The 23048-nt window shown below is 43.5% G+C and overlaps 1 protein-coding gene across 8 annotated transcripts in view; it reads right to left on the minus strand.

The window, feature by feature from the left end:
- Window positions 1-23048, minus strand: part of ARHGAP24 (Rho GTPase activating protein 24) — a 353954-nt gene that overhangs the window by 3640 nt on the left and 327266 nt on the right. For all 8 annotated transcript variants that reach the window (XM_053404168.1, XM_053404169.1, XM_053404170.1 and 5 more), the window contains 4 exons: window positions 8969-9101; window positions 7569-7642; window positions 6334-6455; window positions 589-1666 (listed from right to left, as the gene is read on the minus strand). In XM_053404168.1, coding sequence (XP_053260143.1) covers window positions 589-1666; window positions 6334-6455; window positions 7569-7642; window positions 8969-9101 — 1407 coding nt within the window. The remainder of the gene's footprint in view (window positions 1-588; window positions 1667-6333; window positions 6456-7568; window positions 7643-8968; window positions 9102-23048) is intronic.

Consider the following 23048-nt stretch of genomic DNA (forward strand, 5'->3'; position numbering starts at 1 on the left):
TAAAATCAGCAGAGAACTTTTGCACTTGCAGCTGCTGAGAAACACATTTTCCTTTTTGAGTGTCCCCTGGCATGCAGCGAAATAAATTTTGTGATACTTGTTAGCATTTACAGCTGGACTTTTTGATCACTTGGTTCAGACGGGAAGATGCCAGCCATATATAATCCCCTATGAGATAAATTAAGCCGAGTGCTAAGACGTCTCCTGACCTTTTTTCTTGCTCATTGTTAATGCAACACTTCATGTCAGAGCATATATAATTTAAATGATTTTTCCTTGGGATCTGACTGAAGGGCCCCAGTGTAATGATCTTAGCTCACCTGACTAGCAAATAATGTATGGCTTTTCCCACCTGGAGGGGAGCAGGAACTGGCCAACCTGAATATTTCTTGAACTGGGTTAGTTGGATTTAAGCCGATGAATAATGCAGCCCTCATTGCACTGGCACATAAATGCTTTAGGCTACAATCCTCTTTGTGCACTTATTACCTGGGGGAAAGTCCCATTGAACACAATGGGGCTTACCTCTGGGTAGGCATGCATAGGACTGCACCGTAAAGAACGGGAGCTCTGACCCTGGCAGCTTACCTTCTTATCCTTGTTTCATACTCCAGCTTCTGTTTCGCCATTTCCTGCTTTAAGCTCGACACGAGGCTATGCAAAGCACTGTGGTTGCCCGTGTTGTTAACCACAAACGTTTCGCTGTTGTCACTGCTGCTCGTCGCTCGGCTGCTGCGCCCCCCGACGCTTCTGCGGTCTCCTTTGTTCTCGTAATCTCCTTGGTTGGAGAGGTCTTCGTGCTGGGGCTCATCCAGGAGGACGGGGTCTTCGAAATTGGCCCCGTAAAAGTCTTGCTCAGGGCAAGTGGTGGTGGAGGAGCGGCAGGAGTTGGAATGTTCGGGGAGGGAAATTTCGCAAGAGGAAGTGGACCAAGTCGCACTGTCGACGCTCTGCTTGTCTTCGGCATTCAGTATGGAGAACTGCTGGTGCACGTTGTCGTAAGTAGAGAGTCTGTTGTGCTGGCCAGAGTCCCCCGTGGGCTCCTTCTGTTTGTTGTCCCTCAGCGTCACGTACCCATTGGCCATCCAGCCCTGGTTCCGGCTGTTCAGAGAGTTGCTGTGGGCATCTGTGCTGGAGATGCCCATTCGCACCCCTCCGTTCTGCACGCTGTGGGTGCCCATTTTGGTGACTGGCCCTTTCAGGGAAGATGTTCTTCTGCTCTGCAAGGTACCATTGGGCAAGGCTGGCGATGTCTTCTCCTGACCCTCCACAGAGCTGCTGAAGGATCCATTGGTGACGATGCCACTGCCTTTATTGAACGCTGGGTTTTTTTTCACCATAAGGGGTGGGCTTCTGGTGATGTCCAGTTTGTGAATGCTGTTCCTTGGGCTATTTGACTTGCTCCCAGGCTGAGCTGTAGGAGAGCCGTTCTCCACAATGGTTCTTTGGGGAGACTCTGGTTTATCCCAAGAACAGTGTCTCAGAGGTGAGGAATCCTTGGTGTTGTTGTTTTCTTTGTTCTGGAGCTGACCGATGATCACTTTCTTTTGGACCTCGTTGTTGTTGTTGCTCACCTCCTGCCCACTTTGGACGTCCCCATCCTTGGGAAACAGCAGCTCGTGCTCACTTATCATCATGGACATCAGCTGCTGGACAACAACAGTACCTAGAAGAAGACCACATAAACACAACCGACATTTAAACGGCAGGTAACCATTGAAGAAGAAGAAGGCTTGTATCAAAGCCTATCTGTGGTAAGACTTGGTATCTACATGATCAATTTTCTAGTGAAAACTGAAAGCAAAGGACACCTTCCAGTTTTTGTCACTCATCATTTGTTTCTCTCTCTTAATTGTTGTTAGTAAAGCACGATGGAAACTGACCGCTGAATTGCACTCATTTTGCAGGTTTGGGCCAATGCCTTGCTTCCTCACCATCTTTGTAGTTGCCATCCTGCAAAAGATGGGATCTCAACAAGGAGTGCTGTGTCCAATTCTGGGCACCAGTTTAATAAGGAAATTGACAAGTTGGAATGTGTGCAGAGGAAAGTGATTAAGTTGTCCCATAACTTAATAGAAATCTGTATTTTCTACTGTATTTCTTATGATTATATCTGCACTTAAAAAACTTTTTTTTAATGGGATATTGACATTTATTGTTTGCTATGTTCTGTGTTAAGGGACGTGGGTGGCGCTGTGGGTTAAACCACAGAGCCTAGGACTTGCCGATCAGAAGGTCGGCGGTTCGAATCCCCACGACGGGGTGAGCTCCCGTTGCTCGGTTCCAGCTCCTGCCAACCTAGCAGTTTGTAAGCACGTCAAAGTCCAAGTAGATAAATAGGTACCGCTCCGGCGGGAAGGTAAATGGCGTTTCCGTGTGCTGCTCTGGTTCGCCAGAAGTGGCTTAGTCATGCTGGCCACATGACCCAGAAGCTGTACACCGGCTCCCTCGGCCAATAAAGCAAGATGAGCGCCGCAACCCCAGAGTCAGTAATGACTGGACCTAATGGTCAGGGGTCCCTTTAGTTTACCTTATGTTCTGTGTTGTAAAAAGGGCTATACATATTAAAAAAAAAAAAAGAAAGAAGCCCTCCTGCAATACTTTGGCTTTTATATTCGCCTGTAGATTTTATAGCCTATATAAAGGGATCTTTCTCTTCCAAGCTCAGGATAGTTCCATTCTTGTAGCTCCAGTTGCATCAGAAAAGCAATGGGCCATCATCCATGTTTTTCAACAACCCTGCACCAAATTTTACTTATATGCTGAACTCCATACAGGTTGGCTCCTCTTCCCAATCACATCAGCAGTTGCCATGAACCAATCACACAACTGTAGGTGGCCCATCAAACAGGCCCCTCTCAATCCCCCTTCTTCCCCCCATGCCAGTTTGGACACGTGACTCTTCTGTGGTTTCCAGAATACGGATAAGGTTGAGTTTGTCATGTCAGAGCAAGACAAATATCTAAGCATAATAGCCAGCGGCTTCAGGAACACAACAACAACAACAACAACAACAACAACAACAACAATCATGGTGGAAAGAAATAAAGAATCAAAAGATGAATGGTCTAATTACAATTTCTGAGGTTACCTTCAGTTTTACTCCAGTTTTGAACAGCGTGTAGTTGGCTGGATTCAGAAACCTGTAGCAGTGAGCAGTTGAGTTATCTCCTCATCCCCCCCCCGCCCCCGTTTCTGCAATGTTTAGTTGTGCCAACTGGTGCAGCACATCATAATGAGAAGGGATGTTAAATCAATTTAATATAAATGTCATTAAGCGCTCCAAAATGAGACTGGGTGCAGCCGCCAGAGTGCATCGCACAGTTCTTCAGCGCTGAGTATGCTTCTGCTTATGTTGTAAATCAAAGCGTGCTCCCTTAAGCCAGGAGGGAGATCGTTTTGAAATGCATTATAATGAATGGCCATGTTTCCTTCTGTAGAAGGCCATATCGCACAAGCAGTATGACTTCCTTGGTAATTTTTGGAGCACATGTGTGCTTTTATTTAAAATGCATCTCTGGATTATTTGTGGGGCATAGGAATTTTTTCATTCCTCCACCCAAAAATATAGTCCAGCCCTCCACAAGGTTTGAGGGACAGTGGACCGGCCTCCTGCTGAAAAAGTTTGTTGACCCCTGGGCATATGGCAAGAAGCGGCACCTTCCTCGGATCTGATCCTTCCTGAAATGGCATTTTTTTGGGAGGCTATAATCACATTTCCAGGCATAATTCTTTGATGTGCCGGATGCTTCTGAGCAATAACTGGGAGTGAAGATGACCCCATGACACTTTGTAGCCAATCAGGCTTGGCTGCTTGCTGATGTCACTGAGGGCAAATGCAGACATTCAGAGTGATGGGACTATTTCCTTGACGGGCAAAGCAAACGTTTCATCCCTTTTCAAAAAGCAATCAATCAAAATATTCTCAAAATACACCAAATGCATGTCAAAGCTAAAGCCTGATACAGATTTACAAGCCTACACAGACGTGATCCCTACTGAGTTCAGTGATACTTGCTACCTAGTAAGTGTGCATAGGGTTGTAGCTACAGAAATTGGGATTTTTTTTTCCTCCTGATCAGGATGATTCCCACCTCCCCCCACCCCCTATGCTCATCACAGGGCTATGGAACAAAAGCATGCATGGATGTTTCTTGCGCCCTTCTAAATGAGTTACACAAACAGTGATCTCACTTCTCATATTTAATGAGTTATGGGGGGAAGCACAAATTATTATTGCAGCTGAAATATGAGCATCTGCAATCAAGGGAGCACTTTCATTTGCAAGCTGCTCCCCCTCCGCTCTCTAATTAGCAAAATAAATCATCTGTTGATGAGAAGGATGTAAATCCACAGAAGAAGGGGAAGAAGCTAAGAACCTGATATCTGGATTTTTAATTTAAATTTTTGCAGCTGGGCATTAATGCCTTGTTAGGAACTTAAGGGTCTCCTTCTCTGGATCAGGGTAAGGTTCATATTTCAGTTTTACAGCACATTATTCTAAGTTAAATTTCAGGGATTTGCAGGCTGGGTTGAAGATGCTTCCTGTCTGAAACTCTGGAGAGCTGCAGTCAGTCAGTGAAGACAATACGAAGCAAGATGCACCAATCATGGATGATCATGGACTCAGTAGAAGGATGCTTCCCTTGATAGGGCAAGGCCTTGGAAAGATCAGAAGTTCATGCCATCCACCGCTGTATTTCCCAGCAGCGGTCACTCAACTTTTAAAATTATTATTGCTATATTTATATCGACAAACCTAGACAGCATCTTAAAAAGCAGAGACATCACCTTGCCAACAAAGGTCCATATAGTTAAAGCTATGGTTTTCCCAGTAGTGATGTATGGAAGTGAGAGCTGGACCATAAAGAAGGCTGATCGCTGAAGAATTGATGCTTTTGAATTATGGTGCTGGAGGAGACTCTTGAGAGGAAACCTCTCCATTCTTAAGGAAATTAGCCCTGAGTGCTCACTGGAAGGACAGTGAAGCTGAGGCTCCAATACTTTGGCCACCTCATGAGAAGAGAAGGCTCCCTGGAAAAGACCCTGATGTTGGGAAAGATGGAGGGCACAAGGAGAAGGGGATGACAGAGGACGAGTTGGTTGGACAGTGTTCTTGAAGCTACCAGCATGAGTTTGACCAAACTGCAGGAGGCAGTGGAAGACAGGAGTGCCTGGTGTGCTCTGGTCCATGGGGTCACGAAGAGTCGGACACGACTAAACGACTAAACAATAACAAAATATTTATATCCTGCCTTCTTGTAAGACTGTAACTCAAAGCAGCTTACACAAATTCAAACAGACAACTTGCAAAAAGCTGAAAACATGAAAGAGAAGTTTAAAAGTAATTACTATCGAATAGAATTAAAACAATAGATATAAAAAGCAAATCTGCTGAAATTCAGGCAGTAAAGAAGCACAGCTCTGCCAAGAGCCCTTTCCTTTAAAAACCACCAGTATAATTATATATTTTTGTAAATATTTTGAGTTACGATATTTGCACGTAGAAACGTTTGCACGGTTTTCCGGTGCAAAGCAAATGCTCAAACAAACAAATGACTTTGCTGCTATGTTTTGTGTCCACACACGGGTCCCAAATCATAGCTAAACTAAAATCTTGGTTGGCTGCTGTGAGAACAGGTTGCTGGACTAAGATGAACCACTGGCCTGATCCAGGAGGCTATTCTTTTTATTACACTTAATTCTTAATTTTACTTGATGGATGCTTCCAATATAGATGCCACGGTTCTGCTCCAAGCAACTAAGTAAAGGTAAAGGTAAAGGTACCCCTGACCTTTAGGTCCAGTCGTGGACGACTCTGGGGTTGCAGCGCTCATCTCGCTTTATTGGCCGAGGGAGCCGGCGTACAGCTTCCGGGTCATGTGGCCAGCATGACTAAGCTGCTTCTGGCGAACCAGAGCAGCGCACAGAAATGCCGTTTACCTTTCCGCCAGAGCAGCACCTATTTATCTACTTGCACTTTGACGTGCTTTCAAACTGCTAGGTTGGCAGGAGCAGGGACTGAGCAACGGGAGCTCACCCCGTCGCGGGGATTTGAACCACCAACCTTCTGATCAGCAAGCCCTAGGCCCTGTGGTTTAAACCACAGCGCCACCGTTGTCCCCTCCAAGTCTTGCGTAAATACAGCCTGTTACATCAGATCTGGCCCTCTTGTATTTTGCACACCTGCACATGCTGCTATTTGGTTGTATTCAAGTTCCACAGAACATTTTTACTATATTAAATTAAACCCTACTGTTGCATCAATGTTCTTGCCAGGATCCTCAGACCAGCTAACTGAACCTTCGTGGGTGGTTTTGCTTTCTCACTCACCTTCCATGATGGTCAAGGGATCCTCCACTTTGGGACGCAGGATGTTGGGACCAAACACAGTAGCCAGGTTTTGTACACTCATTTTGTTGACTCCGGAATAGGACTGAACTTCATCAAGGAATCTGTTAATGCATCCAAAAAAAGCATGGGTGAGGGGAGGGGAGGGGAGGGGAGGGGAGTCCAGAATCAGGATTCAGTCAACTATAAATGACAGGGCCGAACCAGGTGAGATGCTATTCATGCAATTAGCAATTATGCATAAATATGCAAAGGAGACATGCTCTCTCACCCCATCCTACCCCTGATATAATCCCCCCTTGTCTCTTTTCCTTTGTGTGTTGTATTTTTGTTTTTTTATTTGAATGCAAGTCTGCAGATAGGGAGTGTCATGTTTTGAGTGGAGCTACCAGACTGGTTACTAGGAGCGGTTGCTGGGGCCATATAATACCAGTCCTGAAAGACCTACATTGGCTCCCAGTACATTTCTAAGCATAATTCAAAGTGCTGGCGCTAATCTTGAAAGCTCTAAATGGCTTTGGCCCTGCGTATCTGAAGGAGCGTCTCCGCCCCCATCCTTCAGCCAGGACACTGAGGTCCAACTCCGAGGGCCTTCTGACAGTTCCCTCACTGTGAGAAGTGAAGTTATAGGGGAACTAGGCAGAGGGCCTACTTGGTAGTGGCGCCCGCCCTGTGGAATGCCCTCCCATCAGATGTAAAGGAAATAAACAACTATCTGACTTTTAGAAGACATCTGAAGGCAGCCCTGTTTAGAGAAGATTTTAATGTTTGATGTCTTACTGTGTTTTAATTTGTTGGAAGCCACCCAGAGTAGCTGAGGTAACCCAGTCAGATGGGTGGCATATAAATTATTATTATTATTGGTAGTAGTATATTCTTTCCCCACAGAGGTGAATTTGGTGTCTTCATTATACAGCTTTCAGACACACTTCTTTACTCTGACCTTTGAGAGAGATATATTTTAGGGCCCACACTCATAATTCTAATTTACTTTAAGCTGCTTTAAACGTTTGCCCTGGGACCTTACAGCAAAGGGCAGGTAATAAATCAATAATGATAACAGCAACAACAAGAAGAAGATGTAGTAGAAGAAGTTAAAATTTAACTGTTCTGTTGTTACTCCTTAAAGAGCTGTTCACAGAAAACTGTTCTATCTAATGATGTCTTTGGGAGTGCTAAGGCAATCGGTGCTTTGAGATTCTTGTTGGGATATTTACCTGCAAATATACTTCAGCAGGTTGAAGTTGACAGGCGGCAAACTCTTCACTTGCTTCACCAGTTCATTCAGCCCCTGTGTGAAGATGAGATCCGCGGCATTAGAAACCCCAAAGAAAGGGACCGAAACGTAATACTCCCCACTCATCTTTCCTTTAAAAACTATCCATACAGATTGTGATGGGCGATTGCAGCTGCTCACATGTGTTGAGACAATTCACAGCTGCCACCTACAAACACCCATTTCCGATTGCGGAAGGAATGCGCTGGTTGGCTTAGCATGTTTGGTTCCAGGAGATGGTTAGAAGGCCTGTTATGTACTGAGTTAAAAGGATCCAAAATGCAACAGTCTGATTGGTCCTAGAACAATATGATCCAAAATGCAGCAGTCTGATTGGTCCTAGAATAGGATTCAGAATGCAGCAGTCTGATTGGTACTAAAACAATGCAGCAGTATGATTGGTCTGCAGGAGCCACCCAATCCAGCTCCAGATGGAAGTGAATCCCCAACCTGATTGGCCTACAGGAGAATTCCAGAATTAGCCAATCACATGCAGTCCATTGTGTAAATAATGTATATAAAGCAGATACTTTGGGGGGACTTTCATTCCTCCTCACCACTATGAGCTGAATAAAGAGCATGAAATCCACTCTCGACTCTGAGTATATTTCAAGGCCCATGATGGAGCAGCTTCTAAGCACGTCTGGTTCTTCTGTAGCTCTGAGAGTGGAGTATGGATCTCCTTACAACTCTCAGCAAAACCCTTAGCAGAAACTACAGCTCCCAGGATTCTCTGGGTGAAGCCATGACTGTTTAAAGTGGTATCATAGTGTTTTAAATGGACGGTACGGATGTGGCCTTGGTCCCATTCTCAGGAGGGGCCAGAGCTCAGTGGTAGAGCAAGAATGAGGTCCCAAGTTAAATCTCTAGCATCTCCAATGAAAAAGGGAGCCAGAAAGAGCTCTGACTGAGACCTTGGAGAGGCACTGTCAGGAGACAATACTGAGCTACACAGACAAATAGTCTGAGCTGGTATAAGGCAACTTACCAAGTTTCTTTTTTTTATCATTTTTATTGATTTTCCAATAAAAACAGCCAATTAACATATCCATATCATAATCCAATTTTTTAAAAATAAACTAAAATAAAAAACGACCAAATTACAGTCCAAATTATTAATTACATTCCCCCCCCCGGGCTCCCCATAGTCTGGACCTCTGAAGTGTATCTCCAATATCTTCATTCCAGGCAGCTTCCCAAGTTTCTAAGGTATATCATAGAAACAACCAACATAAAACGAAGGCGACCAAACAGGAGTTAAATCACTTCACTCAAAATCCCTCAATAAGACTGCCAGGCGCCTGATAATTTCACACACTGGAATCAAGGCCGTATACTCACCGTTTCCTCTTCCTTGCTGAGCAGTTTGGCGCAGGCGAGAAAGTCTTCATATTTGGCGTACGGAATGACTGGCTCTGGGAGCTCTCTGAGGTACAGCTTCAAAAGCGACGCCACTGTGTGTACATCTGTGTTTCTGTCGGGAGGGAAGGGATGAGATTATTGCTGGAAATGTAGCGCAAGGCACCTAGAAAGCTATCGCTGTTTTAGCGCAGATCTAAATACATATTTTATTATGTATTTTATTGCAAAAAAATGTGTTTAGGTACATATTTTATTTCAACGCACACATTTCTAAATGCGTTTCATCCTGAAATACGCAAAAGGACTGTAAATTTTGAGACGTTTGTCATCTGAAGGATTTGTGTTATGTACTGAAGTTCTCACCCTGGGCCAGCAGGGGGATACTGTAGATAGTTTTCACTCAGGTCCACATATGCAAATAAGGGATTGAAAGTGACGTTCAGTGATTGGATAGTTACAGAAAATGGTTACTGTTGCGTTCTAGTGGAGCTCTATATAAGCAGGCTGGCTGAACCCTTCAGTTCAGCTCTGTTCTGGCCTGTGAATAAACAAGAGCTGTTTGAAGAATCGCTGTGTCGTCTGATATTATTCACCCACAATTTAACAATCTGTATGCTGCAATCTGCACATTTGTCCGAGAGGCGTGGCTTAGGTCACTTCTCATTGCAGTTCAAAGAAAGTGAATTCATCAAGAATTCCTTCTCTTGACAGAATTATTCTCCTCTAAGAACTGGTCTAAACCCAGCTAAGCCAGCGACCATTGCCACATCCTAAGGCAGTAAATTCTGTAAGTCACTTATGTTCTGTGTGCAAAATAAATGCTTACCTTTTTTTGCTTAGGTCTTTCTGGAAGCTACTCCTAATCAACTTGATAAGAAAACCCCCGAGTTTTACCAAATTATAAAAGAGAGAGAAAAATTATCTCTATCCATTTATTTCCAAACCATGCGTAATTCTTTGCCATTGTTTGTAGCTCAAACTAAACCCGTGTACCCTGCACTCTGCTGGCTGCAATATTTTTAATGAGCTCGACAGGTGGAAGGCTTTGGAAATTGCTCTGTATATCTATATATTACCACTAGGTGGTGATGTTGTAAAATAAGATTTATACAGAATACTTCCTCAGGCCAAAGCAGCTCCCATTCGTTGCAGAGTATTATTGCGGTATTGGCCTTAATAACTATTCTAGAGGTGGATGGTGAGCCTGCCTAATGAGATGGGAGCTGCTCCTGCACCAGAGCATAATTTCTAAAATGAGAGAGATGCCAGCTTTTCAGATATTTGGCATTTCAAATATCACATATCTGAACTGGGGAGCCTTCCTGCTAATCTCTGAGCCATCTATGATTACTAGGAGCACACAGGCTCTCAGGGCAACACAGAAATTGGGGACTACTTTCCCCCAGAAAAAATTCCCACCTACCCATTTTGACAATGTTTTGGGGAGCATACTGAGGGATGTGAGACACAGAGCAATCAAGTACAACATCCCTAGAGTGGACATAAAAAGGGGATGTCTGGACCAGCCAGTCGGAAACTTCTTGTTTCCTCCTAGGCTGGGACAGACTTCCTTTGCATGTGACTAGAGGTGGGCATGACCTCACCTGCCCAGGCAACAAAAGAGCAGGACTGGTCAGCCATCTCTCTTTCTCTGACCACATTCATCGAAGAAGGAACACCTGCTTAGCCAAAGATGCTCTCTTGGCTTCCAGCCAAGAGATGACAAAGGAACTGTCTCTTTATGGGATAGATTCCAGGTATATTACTTTTGTAACTTAAGTCTGCCTTCTGGGATCCAATTGTGAACAGAATGTGTGAGTAAACTCTTTTTTATATACTTTTATAGAAGACTGTGTCATGTCTATCTTTTTATGAGGGACTAAATGGAGAATTGGGATGCGGGTAGTGCTGTGGTTTAAACCACAGAGTCTAGGGCTTGCCGATCAGAAGGTCGGCAGTTTGAATCCCTGTGATGGGGTGAGCTCCCATTGCTCGGTCCCTGCTCCTGCCAACCTAGCAGTTCGAAAGCATGTCAAAGTGCAAGTAGATAAATAGGTACCGCTCTGGCAGAAAGGTAAACGGCATTTCCGTGCGCTGCTCTGCTTGGCCAGAAGCGGCTTAGTCATGCTGGCCACATGACCCGGAAGCTGTACGCCAGCTCCCTCGGCCAATAAAGCAAGATGAACGTCGCAACCCCAGAGTCGGCTACGACTGGACCTAATGGTCAGGGGTCCCTTTACCCTTTACCTTTTAATGGGGAATTACCAACGAAACTTATTTTAGAGGCTTTAGCGAGTCTGAGCAAACGCATCTGCCGCGCAAGTTTTAAAAAGGGGATGTTATTCTGCTAAATTGTAGAACTTGTTAGCACAAGTTGGAAAGGATATAATCAAACAATATATCCTCTCCTACATCCCTGAACATTCCCACACATACAAACAGGAGCAAAAATGTTCCCCTTCCAACATGGCGAGTTCCTTGATATTGGACACACTTGTCCTCATCTGTTCAGGCAACATGCGGTGGGCATTGCACTGTAAATTGCTTCCATTCAAGTGCAGAGAGAACCACTTTGAAAGAGATGATCTGAACCACAACGCAGAGTATGATGCTCCAAATCTCTTTGCAAGGGAAATTGGGAGGGAGTCATGATGACGTTGAAATCACTCTAAAGGAAGTAGTGCAAAATGCGGTCCCCTCAGGGAATCCCTCTATCTCTCTCGGCAAGTACTTTGGCAAAGAAGGAGAAATGGATCCCAATTTTGCAGCCCCTTTGCCTTAGGAGAACATTGCTCTTTTGGAGGGAACTCTGTGCCATGCTCTTTAAGAGGAAACAGTGAAAAAGGAACCCCTTTAAAATTTGGCGCACTCCTGTTCATTTGGCACCCCTGTCCTAATTCTTGGTGAAGCCTGAGGGAAACAAACCTTGACTAAGTCTCACCTTCCATTTCCCACAACCAGCACACCATTTTCTTTTTTCTTTAATAATTTATAAAAAATTATTTATAATTTTTATTAGTTTTCCATTTAACAATATATAATCACATCATTATTATCCACTTTACCTCTCTGGCTCTATAGAGCCTGTCGACTTCATTCCCTCCCATCTCACGGCTTTCAAAATTAACCTTTATATCATTGCATTTTATACGTTTTCCAGTTCTGATTACACTCATTACAAAATACCTCAAAATTTAAATAAATAAGAAAAGGGAGAAATTTCCTCATTGCAAGTCTTCAGACAACCCTACTAGTGATGTTAATTGCTTATAATATTCTTTCAAATATTGTATAAATTTGCTCCGGTCCTTTTGGAATACTTGATCATGCTGGTTTTGGATTTTTCTCGTCAGCTTTGCCAGTTCCCAAACACACCATTTTCACCATGCTCTGCTTTCTCCCATTTAAATAAATTTAAGGGAAGTTGGCAGTTCCAGTTTTTCATTTTTCCTCCACCAGCTGCTCATGAAAAAATCAGGAAAATTTTTTGGGTAAGGGAGCAACAGAGAGTAACTCAGTTTCTGCTCACGCCACAAGGTGACAGACACTGGGCACCCCAGTAATTGATTTTGTACTTGACATTTTTAAGAATATAAAATCATTTTGCCTCTAGAGGCAGTGTTGTTGTGTGGTAAATAAGACTATTAAATGTGTATAAAATTATGGGTTGTGTGGGGAAAGTAGACAGACACATTTTCTCTCCCTCCTAATGCGGAGGTCCAGCGCCGAGGGGCTTCTGGCGGTTGCCTCATTATGAGAAGCAAAGCTACAGGGAGCCAGGCGGAGGGCCTTCTCAGTAGTGGCGCCCGCCCTGTGGAACGCCCTCCCATCAGATGTCAAAGCGATAAACAACTACCTGACATTCAGAAGACATCTTAAGGCAGCCCTGTTCAGGGAAGTTTTTAATGTGTGATATTTTAGTGTATTTTTGGTTTCTATGGAAGCCGCCCAGAGTGGCTGGGGAAACCCAGTCAGATGGGCGGGGTACGAATAATAAATTATTATTATTATTATTATAGATCTTGGGAACATCCAAGGGAGCTTAAAGTTAGAAGACTGGAGGTGCTTTCTGCCTGAGGAGAATCAGGTGAAGGTGTCCTGCCCCAAGCCAAGAGGCACTGTACCAAAAGACAGTCAAGTTACTACTACTACTACCTTTTATTTAGTAAAAGAATTTTGGGAAATGATATATAATGAATTGAAAAAAGTGTTTGAAATAACTTTTTCTTAAAAAAAACCCCGAAGCCTTTTTTTAAAAGGAAATCTAGGTGCCGAAATCCCAATGCAGCAGAAAAGATTATGTGACCATGGAAAGAAGATAAAGTCCCAACCAGAGATTAATGGCAGATTAAGTTGAGGGATTATGCTGAAATGGCAAAAATGACCAGAAGAATCAGAAATCAGGAAGACCAGAATTTTTATAAGGAATGTGGAAAACTTAAAAATTTTCTTTAAAATCATTGTAGACAGTTAAAATTGTTAGTGGGATCGGAATAACAAATGTAGTTTAATGGTGAATTTTGGATATAATGGAGATATAAAAGATCTGGATTATTATAAAAGATGTAGGAGGAAATTACTAACAATAGGACCCACAAAGGGAAGGAGGGAAGTCCAGGAAATTCTTTGGAATCTTGATTTTATGATGTATGTTAGATATGTGAGTGTAAAATGTTAATTTGAAAAACCAAATAAATAAATCTATATATATATAAAAGGCATGCAAGCTATTTCAGCACCGGAATATGCCACAACCATTTCTCCCATTCCCTGGCAGTAAAAAATATGTATTCTTTCTTTATTTCACCTGTATCCCATATTTTTCTCCAAAGAACTCAAGGTGACATACATGGTTCTCCTCATTTAATCTCCACAACAAACCCCATCGTTCAGCCCGGACACTGAGATCCAGCGCCGAGGGCCTTCTGGTGGTTCCCTCATTGCGAGAAGTGAGGCTACAGGGAACCAGGCAGAGGGCCTTCTCGGTAGTGGCGCCCGCCCTGTGGAACGCCCTCCCATCAGATGTCAAAGAGATAAATAATTACCTGTCATTCAGAAGACATCTTAAGGCAGCCCTGTTCAGGGAAGTTTTTAATATGTAACGCTGTACTGTTTTTAACACTGATTGGGAGCCGCCCAGAGTGGCTGGGGAAACTCAGCCAGATGGGCGGGGTATAAATAATAAATTATTATTATTATTATTATAGATTAGGCTGAGAGGCAGTGATGGCCCCAGTGAGCTTCATGGCTAAGAGGGGACTGATCCCTGATCTGCTAGGCCATAGTCCCAACATTAACTACTTTACTAAACTGGCTCTCAATTATATATTAAGCAACTAACAAATTGCTGGACGCCCCAAGTCAATTGCCTGGGATGGCTGCTTCACTGTGCCCCATGTCCTAGTTAAGTCAACTTTGAGTTTTTCTATGAATCACATGGCAAATGGAAGCAACTCCCAGCTTGCTAATCTTTCCACAAGGCTGCCACTGGTATTACTGTTTTGTAAACGGGGATTGCTTTCTTCACTGTTTTCTGAAGTATTCGTTGTTTTGTTTCTTTCTAACAGCAGCTACCCCTTATCCCAGGTCAGCTGGTCATGTAAACAGGCACTTTAAAAACCTCATTGCAGCCCAACCATACTCCAGCGTAAGAAAACAAACCACCACTCAGTAGTGTGCAATCCTGCTGTGGCAGGTAAAGAAATGCTTCTGCGAAAGAGACGATCCCGCTCAAAAACCTTCAGGACGTCTGTATCACAATTTTGTTTGCCTGTCAAAGGCAGCCATATCTAAATCCCTCCCTGTAACTATGGCAAGCAGCAAGCCTGCTATTTGGAGTGATTAGCACAGAATTTAATTAGAGAGTACATACCCTGAGGATTTTCTAAATTCCTGGCCCCTCTGTATTAACTCTTCCCCACTTCCCATTCTCTTCTCCCCCTTTAAATACGGTATGCTGGCATAGCCATGTACAGACAAGAGCGAGACAGAGATGAGTTAATTGTTCATTTGATTGTCCAGCGGAATAGCCACCACTACTGGTCTCTAAGCTGCCCCTAGGAATATAATACAAAGGCTTTAAATACTGCAAACAGTCACAAATCCTTTCCTTTGCAATTAGGCAGCCCAGATCCAGGGCTCTTTTCATTCCAGCCCCTCGTTGTCATCGACTTCCTTTCCAGCAGTTGCTGCGTCAACAACATTTTTTGCTTTGTGGCACGGCAGACCTTGTGGAAACGGCTGTCAGGCTGATTACACAGCCCGGGGTTGTCCCTTCCTCCACTCCATAAACAAGAAACATGGAAGCACAGCAGGTCACCATGAACACATATGCAACATTTACAGTCACAGCCAAACACGTGTGAAGACCGAAATGTGTCCGTGGTACCATTGTCAGCACTTCAAGAAAGCAAAGGCGCTGACCTCAGGTGGGAATTGAAGATGCAATAAAGCAAGGTAGTTCCAAAAGGAAGTGAATCTAAAGCTGGTTCATGTGTGTGGGATCTTCCTCATGATTTGTCCAGGAGGTTGGCAATACTATGGTCATGATGCCTCAGGAACTGGCATGGATCACATGCAGGCTCTGTGTTGCATGAATCTGGGATTTCTTCTGGATCTTGTTGTCAGGAGCTCAGCCTACACTTGATTGGACCCTGGCAGAGACACATGCCCGACTGGCATGTTCTCTCCCTCCTGGTCGATCGGGAGCTTCAAAAGCTTTCTTCTGCCCGAACATCACAGCGACCGATGCCAACAGACAACGGCACACTTAGGGATCCACAGAGTCTGTGCAGTTCGCATGACAGACCTCAGCAACTCAGCATTTTGGCTAATCTACTTTATTTACATATAAACACACATGGAGCGCTGCAACATGGCTCCCTCTCTCTCTCTCTCTAGCATCAGACAGCAAAGAGAGAGAACAAAGGACAATAGTCCCACTTCACGCAACACAGTAAAACAAACATCCTATTTCCATCACTTCCCACTTTGTAGAGTCAAAACATACACCATCATGTAATAGACAAAAATCCCATGACTGCAATCATGGAGCAGGAATTCTAACACTTGTATCGGAGACTGCCCTGGTTTTTATGCTGGTGAGGGACTTTTCAATGCCCTTTTCTCTTTCTTTCTGCCCAATCACTTCCTTCCTTCCTCGATATGCAGTGGGCTGCCAAGAGGAAGTACGGCTTGTTATTGCCCAAGGCCTGACCCAATCACTTGCAGGGGGTCTTTTTCTGAAACATTCACCTGCAATGGAAGTGCTGTAGCCAGCTAGGACTGCGGTATTTCAAACAGTGAAAATCTGGACAGAAAAGTTGCTGAGCTGCCATACGTCCAGATTTCATCAATTTCCGCCAGGACGCTGCTAGAGACAGCAGTGTTCTGGATATGTCCAGGAAATTCTGGACATATGGCAACTGTACTAATAGCCAACACAGGCCTATTAATTTCAGTGGGGGTACTTTGATTGAGAATTAGTTGGATGCACCTGTTAGTATACCTGTTGTGGTAAATCATTCATTCAAAATGGGCTATCTAGTATCCTGGTTCACCGTGCTTTAGGAAAGGGGAACACATTTTATAATGAACCCAACAATAGCTTAGGATCTTAGGGTCTTAGTAGACCACAAGCTTAATGTGAGTCAACAGTGTGATGCAGCAGCAAAATTTTTTCGCTAATGGTATTCTTGGTTGCATCCGCAGAAGTATAGTGGCCAGATCAAGGGAAGTAATAGCACTATTGGTTGTTGTTGTTTAGTGGTTTAGTTGTGTCCAACTCTTCATGACCCCATGGACCAGAGCATGCCAGGCACTGTAGTACCACTCTATTCTGTGTTGGTTAGACCACACCTGGAGTACTGTGTCCAATTCTGGACACCACAGTTTAAGGAGGAGATTGACAAGACAGAATATGTGTACAGGAGTGTAACCAAGATGATCAAGGGTCTGGAAACCAAGTGCTATGAAGAACATTTGAGGGAGTTGGGTATGTTTAGCTTGGAGAAGACTTGAGAGGTGATTATGCTAGCCACCTTCAAATATCTGAATGACTGTCACATGGAAGATGGCACAATCTTGTTTTCTGCTGCTCCAGACCTGAACCAATGGATCCAAATGACAAGAAAGGAGATTGCAACTAGATATTAGGAAAAACTTTCTGGTGGCAAGAGCTGTGCATCAGTGGAACGGGCTACCGCAGAAAGTGGTGAATTCTTTTTCAAGGTTTTTAAACAGAGGGTCAGGGATTCTTTAGTTGTGATTCCTGCCTTTCAGGGGTTTGGACTGGATGACCCTTGGGGTCCCTTCCAACTTGGTATCTTTGGTAATTATATACACTGATGGCTGCTATATAAGCACGGAAATTGTTCCAATGACTGCTCTATGTGGCTTATTCTGTACAGATTAGGCCAAAGAACAGCAGAGTTATATCAAAGAATGGCTGTCTCAGGATGAACTCCTGTATGTGCCAGTAGGGCAAGGGCCTACGTAAGCCAAACAAATCTTCTCTTCAGGGTTGAAGAACGGTGCAGAAGTATATGAAATGAAAGCACATAACCATTTTGTGCCCAACCAACGGGCCGCAAGAGTTCAGCCAGAAATGATGGCTCTGAAATGACTTGTATCTTTGAAGTCAATGTTATCTGTGCAACATCAAAGGGTTTGGAATCTACCCCTTGAACAGTATTGATGAGCATAATATGGCTTGCTGTTTTCCACAAAGGGAAATGATCTTTTTGCTGTTGAAGGAGCAACTTCCCCACTGACCTGTGTGCATGACTCGGAGCGCGGCACTCAGCAAGGAACAGTGACAAATGAATACTTCCAGCTGAGGGCTATATAAAACCATTGCATTTCAACGTGATGGGAGCGAGATTCTGCCCCAGCCCTCTGGTGACCATGTGTTCTGCTTGTCTTGTGTTTTATTAATCTCTTTGCCAAAATTACAGTCTCCCCAGTTCCCAGGTGTGCTTGATATGCATTCCCTATATCTGTCATCATCACCCATTGGTCTCCGAGGATATTTCCAGACAACCAGGAGGGGAAAAGTTTTTCTAAATAAAAAATTGTTTTTTTCTAAGAAATAGCAGTATGCTTGAACTAGCCCAGATCTGGTGCTAGGAGCACAATATATCCTTATTTAAGTCCTAGGCTAGTCACCAACTCTCAGCTCAATCAAAAGACCTGTCATATACCCCAGCCTGAGAAATGTTGTGGAAGCCTGGGATATAATGTGCTGAATAAATTGTGGATGGTGTTTTTTTGCTTTGTTTTTAAAGCATAGCATATGGCTGGCATTCCACTCCTCTTCTGACTCTTGCAGTCTTCCTGCCTGTTTACTCCTTTCCTTGCCCTGATTCTACTAATACAGCTGCCAGATCGACTCTGACATCACAGTGAGACTTTTCAGACAGCGATGTCACACTGCTGCCCCCAGCTCCCATTGGTGTAATTGCTCTGATGTCATAGGGGGCCAGGGCCGGATTTACATATAAGCTAAGCAAGCTATAGCTTAGGGCCCCACTCTCTTGGAGGCCCCCCAAAAATTTGAGGGGGAAAACCCCTGGATGTACATTTCCAAAATATAAGATAAAAAAAACCAATAAACTAAAACCTACATACAGCAACAGTGTTTTGTGTTGTGTAGGCTCCTAGGACGTAAGTAATGGGCCCTGCCTGCTAGTCTGCTCCCTAAAATACAGTGGTACCTCGGGTTACATACGCTTCAGGTTACATACGCTTCAGGTTACACACTCCACTAAGCCAGAAATAGTACCTCAGGTTAAGAACTTTGCTTCAGGATAAGAACAGAAATCGTGCTCTGATGGCGCGGCGGCAGCGGGAGGCCACATTAGCTAAAGTGGTGCTTCAGGTTAAGAACAGTTTCAGGTTAAGAACGGACCTCCGGAACGAATTAAGTACTTAACCCGAGGTACCACTGTATCACTGGTTTGCTCATTTCTATATATAGGGGGCCTACATTCTGCATGGACTGGATGCATGGCAACATGTGCAAATGGCTTTAGATACCTATTAGGTCCATAAATTACCATATAGCATATATTCAACACAAAAAACAGTGACAATTTGTTGTTGACAGCTGGACATATAAAGGGCCCCATTACCTTCAGTAGCTGAGGGCCTCATCAAACCTAAATCCAGCCCTGTAGGGGGCCTAAGCTTATGCAACTGAGTGATAAAAGGGGTTTTAACAAATAAATTCCAAAGTCCACGGCCAACTCTTAAAAATCTAAATCGCATAACTATTTCCCAGACAGCACGAATAACATTAGCAGCAGTCAGTTCCCTTTAGACAAAGATACGTAAGATCACGCTCGATGCTGTTTATGTGAAACACAATATCATTATACCATCTCAGTTATGCATATACTACCTCAGCTGACCCACTTTTAAATTCCTCTGATACCTAGACTTTGTTTACCTATGGAAATTGCCCAGGAAAATGTTCCCACATAAATATTAATATCCATCTCTGTGACATTTCAAATATTTTCCTCCTCTAACAGATCTTCGTAATCATAAAACAATGGCAATGCGAACAAATGATGAGAAAGATAATTTACTTTTTTAAAAAAAGTGTGTGTTGCGGGGGGTGAGGTGAGAAATCCAATTCAATTTATTTCATTAAAAATTTCCTTTAAAAGATTTCCATTTCCCATTTAATTTCTTGTTTGTCTATATAATTGAAGGCCTGTTTGCATAAGCAGAGGTCAAAAAAGATGGTTTGCTCCTAAAATATAGTCAGTCAAATGTATAATTTTAAGTCTGTCCAAACAAAATTGCAGTGGAGCTAAAAGCAACAAACTCCTGACTTTGGAGTATAATGAAATATTGGGGTAATTTGGGTTGAACGACTGTCAAAAATATGGATGTTATTCATTATGTACTCAAGGGTATGTTCTTGGGGAAATACAATGCGGTATAGTGGTTATAGCATTGCCTTCAACTGGGGGAGGCACATGTTCAAATCTCCACTCAGCCACAAACTCAAGTGTATGACCTTGGGCAACTCACTGTTGCCTCTCAGCCTAAACAGGCATACAGGAATGTTGTGAATTTAAAAGGGGAGGGCATGTACACTGCCCTGAGCTACTTGGAAGAAGGAAAAATAATAATAATAATAATCAGCTAGAATAATGCATCTCTGGGTTATTTGTGGGGCAGTCTTTTGTCCTTGGGGTTGTGCGTACAAGTATGTTCCCCCATAGATCTGGCCTGCAAGTAATCATACATTCATTGCACATTGTCATTCCATTATAAAAGACTAGGGTTCAGAAAATACCCAGTTCACACCTTGACAAGACCACTCAAGGTGGCCCAAGTCTATATCATCTGCAAGATGGGAATATAATAATACCAACCTACCTTATGGAGCTGTTTTAAGGAATAATGAGATTGTATATGAAGTGTTCAGAATATCCCCAGACATTATGTAAATGATTAAATAGCATTACTATAATTATATCCCAATCAATGATGATTGTTGGCATCTATCAAGTCAGCTTGGAATAGTCATGTTATAGAATTGTAAAACGGGAAGGGGCCATGAAGGCCACTAGTACAACCTTTAAGATCTCCATTGAGCAGAGTGTTGGAAGTCCAACAATGGGGTTCATTTGGTGTGTGACTTAAGGGGTTAATTCTGCTATTGGTCTCAATGACAGGAGACTCTGACTGAGCCTAATCAGTTAGAAGTTAGCTGTCCATGAAGAAGATGGGTAAGATTGGACCACTGGAGGAGCTGGGAATAAGAATAGTTCTGAAGGAGTTTCTACCCTGCAGAGGCCTAACTTAAGAAAGAGGTTATTTTCTCCATTTTCTTCATATAGCATATGCTGTTTTTCTTCAGTATACCTCAGTTAAATCATTATTTTCTCTGTGCACCCCCTCACTCCTCTCTAGGATAGACATTCCCAGTTCCTTCAGCCTTTCTTCATAGAACTTGCTTTTCATGCTCCTGGCCATTGTGTTTCTCTGAACTCTTTTCAAAGCTATGCTTCTTAAAGCAAGGCGTTGCATTCTGGACACAACACTCCAAACGAAGCCAGATTAGTGCAGAATAAAGTGGAGCGATTACTTCTTGCAACTTGTCATAGCACCACGTCCTTATTGATGGCTGGGTGTCCCTTCTGTGGAAAAAGAGATGATGATACTTCCTCGCATGAAAATTGAGCAGCTTTATTTATTAATGCCTGCTCATTGCTTCAAGACTCTGTGATGGATAGCACTGCTAAACAGGTGCCAGCCACTGTGTAATTAACTCTAAGGCGGAAACCATTAACCGAGCTGAGAATGGGAGTATCTTAAGCAGGCAGCTTGCCCTGCATGTCGGCCTTTCTGTGTTGTGCCTGATTTAGCATGCACAGGGCACAATTCAACCTCAACAGGAAAGATGCTTGCTAGGAAGAACAATAGAAAGGTGGCTGGGACAGGACCCTGGACAGCAGGCAGCTATTGTCCAAGGTCCTTTCAATGTTGATTGGTGAGAAGTTAAGAGCTGCACTGGAAATTCTGGAATTCTCTTTTCTTCTGCGACCATTCATTGGGTGATGAAATGAACCCTCCTGAAATATTGTGGAGGGAGATAAAGAAAGGTCTCTAACTTTTTCTGCTGCTTTGTTGTTGTTTAGTCGTTTAGTCGTGTCCGATTTCGTGACCCCATGGACCAGAGCACGCCAGGCACTCCTGTCTTCCACTGCCTCCTGCAGTTTGGTCAAACTCATGCTGGTAGCTTCGAGAACACTGTCCAACCATCTCATCCTCTGTCGTCCCCTTCTCCTTGTGCCCTCCATCTTTCCCAACATCAGGGTCTTTTCCAGGGAGTCTTCTCTTCTCATGAGGTGGCCAAAGTATTGGAGCCTCAGCTTCATGATCTGTCCTTCCAGTGAGCACTCAGGGCTGATTTCCTTCAGAATGGATACGTTTGCTCTTCTTGCAGTCCATGGGACTCTCAAGAGTTTCCTCCAGCACCATAATTCAAAAGCATCAATTCTTCGATGATCAGCCTTCTTTATGGTCCAGCTCTCACTTTCATACATCACTACTGGGAAAACCAGTTGCTTAGGAGAGGATACTCTATGGCACCCTAGTCTTTGTGCATGGCCATAGAGCCCAGAACTCACTCCCCTTATAACCTGTAGTGTTACACTCTCAAAGCATCATTGGAAAAAGCTTATTTTTCATCCAAGTGTTTCCTGAGCTTCCCCCACAAAAAATATCAGATGTGGAGAGCAAATTGCCCCTACCTTCTCATTAACTCCTCCTCCTTTCCTACTCACCCAATGCCGATTTGAGGTGAGAATTACAAGCTCCAAACTCTAATATTTGGAGCCAGGAAATATGGGCTTTGGCAGCATGTCTAGTTGTCTGACTGGCCATTTTTGGAACTAGGGCCTGTGCCTAAGTAACACTGGTAGAAAATACAAAAGAAACATACATCATTGTGCATGCACATCCAAAGATCCTCTTGAGATCACAGCCAAAGGACTGCACTGACTTTCCAATGTAACTTCATTATTGTCAGTCGGATAAATGCTCCAGATAAATTGGGTTTGTGTATTAATGCTACCACATCTTCTTGAAGAACCCCTACTCATATGGTGTACATATATCTTCAGAATATATATCTCTAAGATATCTACACACAGAGAGAGAGTCATGGCTATTTAGTTCAAAAGTAGAAAATTCCAAAATGATGAGTGCTTGCTTGAGCATACAGTGGTACCTCGGGTTACATATGCTTCAGGTTACATACGCTTCAGGTTACAGACTCCGCTAACCCAGAAATAGTACCTTGTGTTAAGAACTTTGCTTCAGGATGAGAACAGAAATCATGCAGCGGCAGTGGGAGGCCTCATTAGCTAAAGTGGTGCTTCAGGTTAAGAACAGTTTCAGGTTAAGAACAGACCTCCGGAACGAATTAAGTTCTTAACCCAAGGCACCACTGTACTCCCATACCTTCTTCAAATTCCCATTAAAAAGCTATAACATTTACTGTATATATATATATAAATGCCCCCCCCCCGTAAAAGCA

The sequence above is a fragment of the Podarcis raffonei genome, chromosome 9 (genome assembly GCF_027172205.1).
Source record: "Podarcis raffonei isolate rPodRaf1 chromosome 9, rPodRaf1.pri, whole genome shotgun sequence".
NCBI lineage: Eukaryota > Metazoa > Chordata > Lepidosauria > Squamata > Lacertidae > Podarcis > Podarcis raffonei.